Here is an 8,588-nt window from a genome sequence, read left to right on the forward strand (position 1 = left end):
GGAAAACTATGTAGAATAATTTTTAGCAAAAATAAGATTTTAGCTTTTTTTTTTTTTTTTTTAAAACTATATAAAAGAAAAAAAGTTGTTAATTTACTCTCTCTTATAAAAGATCAGATGTGCCCAGAAGATGGAGAAAACCCTAAAAATGTATTGTTTCTTATGTGATTGCAGGTTTGGGGACCAAAGGAAGGCCCTTATGAGTTTAAGCCCGCACCAACCTCAAGCTTTAGTGATATGTTTTCTCCATTAAATTTCCCTCCTCCACCTTCCATGGATAGAAGAATAGAGGGTTCATTTGTTTTGCAAGATTGAAAATTCACAATGTGTAATTCTGCCACTACACCTGTGTCAATATTAGTGTCCTTTTCTTTTATCATTACTATCTTCCTGTTAATATTTTTGGTATCAGTCATTCAGTCTTAATTTAATAGCCATAGCCTATAGAGAGCAGGCGTTTTTCTTCTTTTTCTTAGGTAAAGTTTGATGGATATTCATAGCATATTTATGAGAAGATAAGAGAGGTTAGTTATGATGAAACCAATAAGTTCTCTATTGACAAAGTGATGAGGAGAATGGATCTTCTAATGTTGATTTTTCACATGATCTTTACATGTGTTTTTCACCACTTATTTTCTATTACATGAATAGTGAGACATCATACATGATAAGACCATTTAAAAAATCATAGAAGATCCATTCTCAAACCATGACATCAACATTGCATTTGAAATTACCAGAGTTGAGGTATTAGAATAAAGGGTTTTTGTTAAGAGTATTGGTTAAAGTTATCATTTTTAGCAAGTCTTTGTTGTGTTTCTTTCTTCTTTTTATCTATAAGCCTAATATCTCTTTACCATTGAATTTATTGAAGCTAATTTAAATCAAGTAAAAAAAAAAAATACAAAATCTTGAGTTGTAGAAAATATCAATTGTTTCAATGTTTCTTATCACTGGCATACAATATGATATCAGAAGAAATCTTGTGTCCCAAGGTAATAATACAATATCTATGGAAGCTCTTTGCTCAGTCTTAGAAAGCAAAAAGAACCTAACATACTGAGTTCTAGATATATCAAAATCAAACTGAACAGAATGAACAAAATGGAATTAGTGAAAGGTGAACAGAAAAAACAAAAAGAAGATGAATAAATTAGAAGCACTTGTCTGATATCCTAAACAATGCTGCTATTGAGATAGAAGTAGAATCCAGCAGCAAGCACTACAATTCCCACAGCAACTGCAATAGGAACTGCTTTCCTGCACAAAGTTTGTCACATAATGTTATGTGAGTGAATGATTCATGAACAAGAAGCAAGATATAAAGATGGATGAGTGAATGAATTACTCACTCAAATGCTTCTTCTCTTTTGATCTCATCTTTCCTTGCCTTTCTAACATCAGTGTCATTTGCATTTTTTGTGACAGCTGGTGCATATGGTCTAAACCTTCTTTTTGGAGCACCACAAACTGCATAGTAAAACACCATTTTTGGCACCTATTTAGCTCAAACACCCTACTTTCTTGTCTTCATAATAGTATTGAAATTGAAGAGAGAATGGAATAATTACCAGGGCAGAAATATTTATCAGGCAATTTCTCAAATGGGGTTCTCTCATTATAAATATAGCTGCATCAATATCAATCACAAACATAAGATACATTAATCATTGACAGTTATTTTGAAGCAGAAGGAAGATTCGCACCCGCAATCACGACAGATATAGGTTTGCTTGGAAGCGACACGCATGGAGATCCTCGGAGTGGTCGAAGTAAGATTGTGCATTTGTTTAGGATTAAGCAAGAGGGTGAGTGAACCAGAGAATGATGATGAGTTCAAGGCAAAAGGGTTGAAGAGTTTTGTTTCATTTCTAACAAGGCTACCATTGTTGCCATGATGATACTTTGACTTTGACTTTGTAGTGCAAAGAGTGGTTGTATGTGGCTGCAGATGCAGGGCCATTGTTCTTCTTCTTTTGCTTTTTCTGTTCCTTAATTTGTGTCAATGAGTTTAAGAACAGAAGATAAAGCAAATGAGTGAATTGGTTTGGTTTGGTTTGTGTATGAATCCTACATGGAAAACGTGGCATACATACTCCCCACACAGGCTTGACAGAATAATCATGTTTTAACAATACAATAATCAAATATTTTTATAATGTAATAATTAAAATTGGAAAAAGTTTAGGGCCAGCAATTTTTTCAAATTCTGGCAAGCATGTAACCAGAAAAGAAAAGTAAGTCATTGGATGAAATCTCACACCATTAAAATCATCATTGATGTCTATTTGATGGCTACAAGTCACACAAGTTACTGCCCCTATCATTCCTCGTTAAAATTTTTATGAATACAAAAACTCACTCACTAATCGGCACTACTTATTTTTTGCACTTTTATTCACATTTTTATTGTAAATGTAAATTTAATTTAATTACTTATAAATATAAATTAATTTTGATTATACTATTTATAAAATTTGACTATAAATATAAATATGAAGTCATTCTGTGTTCCTGCATAAATGATTTGTTGATGGTTGATATTTTTATGTTCATGTAGAGTGGTTGTATTTTCAAACACTTTATATTTGGATTCACATTACAAAAAAAATGTTTGATATACTCAATTTGTGTGATAAATTATGTCTAAAAACACTATCAATGTAGAAAACACCTTTCAAATCCGAGTAAAATTATAATTATTACTAATTAATTATATATTTAGATTATCTTTACAAAATACCAAAAAAACTTGTGTATTTGTATTGATTGTTAATAATATTAATGTCAAAATAATATCTGCTATGAAAATGTGTAGCAAAATTATTTAAATTTATTCCATTTATTGTTATATAGTGTGAATTTAAAGAAATGCTTATATGTCTTTAGTGCATATTTAATATATTTTTTAAGAATATTTATAATTGTTTTTTATTTTTAATATCATTTTTAAATATTACAAATAAAACTAATTCATTGTAAATGTTATTAGAATACGCATTAAATTAAATATCTTACACTTTAAAATAGCTGCTTTAATTTACTTGACTATCTTCTTGTTAAGTATTAGTGTGGAATGCTTTGACACTTAAACATAATACTTTTATGATGTACGGATATTAACACGGACATAAGATAAATACGATACGGAACACGATATGACATGAGACATTTAAACATATGAAATTTAAAATTTTATAAGACATGGGACACGATATATATATAAAATATAAAATATTTTTAGATAAATTACAATAATAATTTTTTATTTTAATAAATAATAATATATATTATTTTTAAATTCATTTTAAGAATACATGTTAAGAATAAGACTAGACACATTAACACGTAATTATATTTAGGTGTATCCAAATGTGTTTGAATTTTTTTTAGTTTTTATTAAAATACGATTGGATACAACAGACCTACGAACACTGCAACTTAGCGAAGTGTCTGTGCTCCGTAATAATGCTTATTTTGGGTTGCTATGCTTGGGTTTTCTTATGTAATCTTTTTCTATGATCTTTTTTCTTTTCCTTTTTCTTTTGGAATAAAAATCAACAATGAATGAATGAAATATGAAATTGGGTCCAAGTTCAAATATTTTCTTTTCCTTTTCTTAATTGGTCAAAGGACACGTCATTAATTTGGAAACCAAGCAATGACAAAATTCTTAAAACCACATGATAGAATACAAGGACAAACGCCAAAAATAACCAACCGTGTTGAAAATATGAAACTCCATTGTTAATGCCAACCATATCAATAGGACCACCCTAGCAACCACTACCTTAACCAACCATATAACAATTCTCTAATCTTCAACCTTTCTTTCATAAGAATCAATATCTTTTATGAAATCACAAATTAGTGATTAGGAAGAATGTAAAAAACTAATCATGTATTACCAAATCATCATCATCCTCATTATCATAATACTCACATGATACTTATGATTTATAAACAAATTACAAACCATTAGTCCAACAAGAATCATCCATTAATCATTATTCTAAAGTTATGTACTGTCATCAGAAAAAACATACTTAAAGAAAAAACTTTGCCATCATCATTATTATTGTTCTTCCTTCCATAATTGAAACTAAGTTGTTGACATAAGGCAACATGCCGTAGCATAAATACAACAATAATAATGATAATTGAGAAAATTATCTCAGCAATCGAAACAGGCTACACGGATCAAACGATGCTACTGTATTCTGTAGACAACAACACATTATAAAGAGTAGGGGCATGAGAGCAATAAAGCTTGTAAATGAATTGTATTTGTATTTATCTAATGAATTGTCTTGAGAAAAAATCAAAATTTACAATCTCAACAAAAATCAACAACTCAACTACAAATCCCTATGAACACTTTGGGTGTATTGACCAAGATATGTAAAGAATTCTAGATGCTTTAAGAAAACTGTTACAACCATTACCAGGGTTTGAGATCACCGACCGGGCCGGCAGTCCAATTCAAGAACTTCTCCCCCGGTTTCAGGTATATACTCCGGTCATGTGGCAGCTTACGCGCAAGGCCATTGAGTACTTGATGGAATGCATCTCCCGGTTGAGCTGGTTGTGGAAACAGCATAGCTTGCTTCATGGTAGGGTTTGCAAGCAATCTCTGCTTTCTTAAGATAACTTCAGGTGGGATTGATGTTAGTATAGTGTCCAATTTAGGGACATCTTCCTCATCAACAAAAACACCTATCTCTTCCCATGGAATAGCATCCGCGAATGGCAGAACGATGTCATCAGCAATAATGATGGGAATGCAGCCGAAAACCACGGCTTCGACCAACCGTGGGCTCCACGGGGCCCAGCCGAGCGGGCACAAACAAAACACAGCTCTTTGCATGTCCTCATAGTATGTGGTTGGATGATCAGTGGAAATGTCAAACAGTGGATTGTCCTTGAAGTTCTCCCACACTGCTGCCCTTGCACCTCTGTAAAACAGCAAAGTACAGTCACTTTAAGTTGTCAAGAAATTTTACTATTATTCTATTTTGCTATAACATCATCAATAAATGGCACCAAGTTTCATACATTTACTCAGTTTTCAGTGGAAAAATGATCACGAATGGAGTTCATTTTAATATGCCTAATCAGTTCCAATAACCACTAAATAAAACCTTAGAAGAATGAGAGCCATTGCTCCTTGCCTTTTTGAACTCGATATAAGAATTATGACATACCTTGCATAGTAACCACCTTCAGGGTCATTTCCGACATCATAAAACAGTCCTCGGAAGTAAACAAAAATGGACCTGGGAGTGTTTTCAGGAATTAGGTGGGCATATATTTTCTGTGGCGGAGCATATGGTGGAATTGTGATTGAGCCGTCTTTCAGGCATACATGATTCCTCTGACCAAATGTTTGCACCAAGGTAGCTCGCTTTAGCAATGTAAGAATTCCTCTTTCAATTGCTTTCTCTTCCTGTAACAAAATAACACAATAAAAGTGCATTTCATGACTCACCAGATCCATGTACATCTATAGTGGAATCCAATGCATCTCTCAAGAAACCACATTATAAATTCAAATATCAAGTAGAATAAACAGTGGTATAATAGAAAACTTTGAAGCAATAAGCTATGCTCCTTACTTGATAATGGAAGCATGCTCCGAAGTCATGAGGGGTCAGAAAGAAATGATCTGCCCCTTCTGTCCGGTTCCAGTAAGGCCAGTTTGAAGAAATAAGCTGTATGGCACTTCGCATCATTCGCGGTGACTTAAAAGGTAAAGGGAGTCCATTTGGCGTCAAGTCACAGGTGGTGTATACGGGGGTGTAAAACCAATCAGCTTCTTCAGGATTAAGGGTTCGCACAGGACTCGATAAGAGAAACCGGTGCATAAAGATTTCGGCAGCAAACATATGATTAAGGCATCTTGGGTCCTTTTGCAGAATTTTCTTGTTATATTTGCTTGGAAGTTCGTAAACAAAAACCTTCAACCTTCCAACCGGATTATCTTCCAACACATCACCAGCACTACCTACAGTTGGTTCAACCATAGAATGCTTAGTAACCCATTTCATCTAAGTGAAATATAGAATGCTTTTGTTTTTATATGTTCTTCAGATACCGAAAAAATTTCCATATGGCCAATTGAAATCAAATCAAACCTATAATTATGATAAGGATATCATTTCAAATTTATTATTTTTTAAAGTGTTTGCTGGAGTTGCAGCTACCCTTCTTCAAAGTTTCCTTTGGTAAGTTTGCTAGAAATGATGAGGTGTTGAAATGGATAAGCCACAACAACAAAATCAATACAAAACTAACGCAAATGCTACTCCTCCTATCCTGTTAACCAGTTCACAGAACTTCACCAAAGTAATGATTGACAATAACATGAGCCTATGTTCAAACATAAGACTCTCAAAATGTTTCTTTTTCAAATACTCGATGTTTCAATCAATGGCTTGGTGAATTCCTAAAATGAGTTCCGCTACAAAGGGTTCAGGCTATCACCATCAATTGAACCAGAAAAGTGTTAGTATGTAGTATCTAAGTAGCAGGTTTGATTGAGACTTTGACATTGGGACTTCTAGAATAAATTGCTACACCAAATGTTCAATAACCAAAGTTTTCTGTTTGAAATACTAAACTGAAAACTAACATATCTCAATTAAAAATACAAGTAACAAACTATGTAACAGATATTTCCTAGCAACCTCAAACCAAATAGATCTTAATCAAATCCACACTCAGAATACACATAAACACAACTTATGAAATAGTCTAACCAATATGGTAGCAAAACCGTAAATAGATTTATCATAATCAAAACCCCAAATCATCATAAGTGAACCAAACTGACTACTAAATCAACAGAACATAGACAAAACAGAAGACAGAAAAAACAAAATTTTCAAACTTTGAAGAAATCCCACCTGAAATTCTCTCAGTAGGTTGGTTTCGACCGAGCTCCACAGCACCAATTCTCGAAACAAGAGCAGCACAAAGAAAACCAAAGAAAACCCACTTCCAAAAATCCATTTTTATTCACACCCCAGACACCAGAAACACCTTGATCCAAGTAAAGCTCACTAGGGTGCACCAAGGGTATCACAAAAAATAGCTAGCTGCAGCAACTGCACCAAGGAACAACACTTGAGAAAGAGAGAGATTATAAGGGGAACAAGAATTTAAAGTCCAAATTGTGGTCAACAGAAGAAGGTAGCAATGATGGTGATGAATAATGGTTAAGATGTCACAAAGGAAAGTAGTTGTGAGAGATTTCTTAGCATTGAGGTTTCATATAGGCATTTCCTCAAACATCTGGAAGACAGTGATATGGGTTCTTCCCCAGCAGCACAGAGAGAGACACATATGAGGGACCAAAAAGGAAATGGGAGCTATGGTGGATTTGCTTTGAAGAAATAGGTGGCAATTAGCAATGTTTTTCACACACCAACTTCAGAAAGAGAAAACAAATTGGAAAAAGATGGGCTCGTTCTTTCTTTTTTAAGAAAAAATATTGGTGAGGATTGAAGAAGAAGGAGGGAGGAAGAAGGGTGGCTAGTTTTGCAAAATTTCTGGTTTGGTTTGGTTTTTTTATTATCTTGGGTTTGATCATGTGTCCATCTCATAATACCATATAAGGAACAGAAAAAGAAAACTACGTCACGTTCCTAAATTCATCAAACAATTAATTAAAAAAATATTAAAAAATTATCAAAATTTATTTTTTTATTATTAATTAATTATTAATATTTAAAAATATAAAATAAAATATATTATTGAATTACTAACTAAAAGAATTAAACTAAAAAAATTGAATTAATAGTTAAATGATAGATAAATATAATAAATTTTAATGACTTATAGTTTTTTTCTTAATTAAATTAAGGCAATTTAATTTAATGGGCAATTTACTTATTTAAATTGTTTCACCTTTAATATTACGTAAATACATTGTTTCTAAATCTAATACGCAAATGCATTGATTCACATATCTATATAAATCGCCAGTAGCGATTTATAGGTGTGCAGAAACAGCTACAACGAGCCGTGGTTTACTATTACACATGCACACACATAAACTGCGGTTACTTATAGCGGTTTATGTATTAACCATTTTGCACATAAATCGCAGCTGGTTATAACGGTTTATGTGAATGTATTTACGTATTGGATTTGGAAACAATATATTTACGTAATATTAAAGGTGAAACAATTTAAATAAGTGAATTGCCCTAATTTAATAATACAGTACCTTCTTCCTTGTGTCAAATACTCAAATGTTTCTTTCAACCTGAATTTGTGTTATTTTATTCATCGTTAAAAAAAATTAAAGTACTCTAAGAGAATATATTAAAATTACTAATTAAAAATATTTTCATAGAAAAAATATAAAATTTAGTTTTTAATGTATTTATTAAAATAAAAAACTTTACAAAAATTTTAATATATAACCTTTTATTATATATTTTAAAAACGAAATGTAAATTGGGTTGATAATTAAATAAATAAATATTATTAGTTAATTATTTTTCTTTTTTTTTATGAGAAGATAACAGAGGTATTTTTAAAGGACATCGTTTGACAATAAAAAAAATTAAATTATTTCCTAT

General features: G+C 31.9%; 3 protein-coding genes across 6 annotated transcripts in view; 1 reads left to right on the forward strand and 2 right to left on the reverse strand.

Moving 5' to 3' along the window:
* LOC107613860 (chromophore lyase CRL, chloroplastic) overlaps window positions 1-1,834 on the forward strand; it is a 5,743-nt gene extending 3,909 nt beyond the window's left edge. For 3 of the 4 annotated variants that reach the window (XM_021110169.1, XM_016316034.2, XM_016316033.2), the window contains one exon: window positions 175-584. In XM_021110169.1, coding sequence (XP_020965828.1) covers window positions 175-315 — 141 coding nt within the window. In that variant the 3' untranslated portion in view covers window positions 316-584. Of the gene's footprint in view, window positions 1-174; window positions 585-1,691 lie in introns of those variants that run through there. The other variant, XM_021110168.1, reaches the window with a different exon arrangement.
* LOC107611950 lies at window positions 917-2,113 on the reverse strand. The gene is made up of 4 exons (XM_016313811.2): window positions 1,707-2,113; window positions 1,572-1,630; window positions 1,353-1,470; window positions 917-1,260 (listed from the first exon to the last, which is right to left on the reverse strand). Exons 1-4 carry the CDS (start codon window positions 1,961-1,963, stop codon window positions 1,176-1,178), a joined length of 519 nt encoding a protein of 172 aa, XP_016169297.1. The 5' UTR covers window positions 1,964-2,113; the 3' UTR covers window positions 917-1,175.
* LOC107613664 (probable beta-1,4-xylosyltransferase IRX10L) lies at window positions 4,132-7,580 on the reverse strand. The gene is made up of 4 exons (XM_016315763.2): window positions 6,906-7,580; window positions 5,616-6,004; window positions 5,205-5,446; window positions 4,132-4,955 (listed from the first exon to the last, which is right to left on the reverse strand). The coding sequence occupies exons 1-4, from the start codon at window positions 7,009-7,011 to the stop codon at window positions 4,442-4,444; spliced, it is 1,251 nt and encodes a 416-aa protein (XP_016171249.1). The 5' UTR covers window positions 7,012-7,580; the 3' UTR covers window positions 4,132-4,441.

The sequence above is a fragment of the Arachis ipaensis genome, chromosome B08 (genome assembly GCF_000816755.2).
Source record: "Arachis ipaensis cultivar K30076 chromosome B08, Araip1.1, whole genome shotgun sequence".
NCBI classification, from domain to species: Eukaryota; Viridiplantae; Streptophyta; class Magnoliopsida; order Fabales; family Fabaceae; genus Arachis; species Arachis ipaensis.

What these genes read in the sequence shown, in the direction of transcription:
- LOC107611950 (XM_016313811.2), bottom strand. Translation starts at nt 1,963, where the DNA reads ATGGCCCTGCATCTGCAGCCACATACAACCACTCTTTGCACTACAAAG. An exon ending in TATATCTGTCGTGATTGCGG is followed by an intron (nt 1,631 to 1,706) that starts GTGCGAATCTTC and finishes ATATTGATGCAG; the next exon opens with CTATATTTATAATGAGAGAA. An exon ending in TGATAAATATTTCTGCCCTG is followed by an intron (nt 1,471 to 1,571) that starts GTAATTATTCCA and finishes TTTACTATGCAG; the next exon opens with TTTGTGGTGCTCCAAAAAGA.
- LOC107613664 (XM_016315763.2), bottom strand. Translation starts at nt 7,011, where the DNA reads ATGGATTTTTGGAAGTGGGTTTTCTTTGGTTTTCTTTGTGCTGCTCTT. An exon ending in ACCTACTGAGAGAATTTCAG is followed by an intron (nt 6,005 to 6,905) that starts GTGGGATTTCTT and finishes AACCAACTGTAG; the next exon opens with GTAGTGCTGGTGATGTGTTG. An exon ending in GAAGGTGGTTACTATGCAAG is followed by an intron (nt 4,956 to 5,204) that starts GTATGTCATAAT and finishes GCTGTTTTACAG; the next exon opens with AGGTGCAAGGGCAGCAGTGT.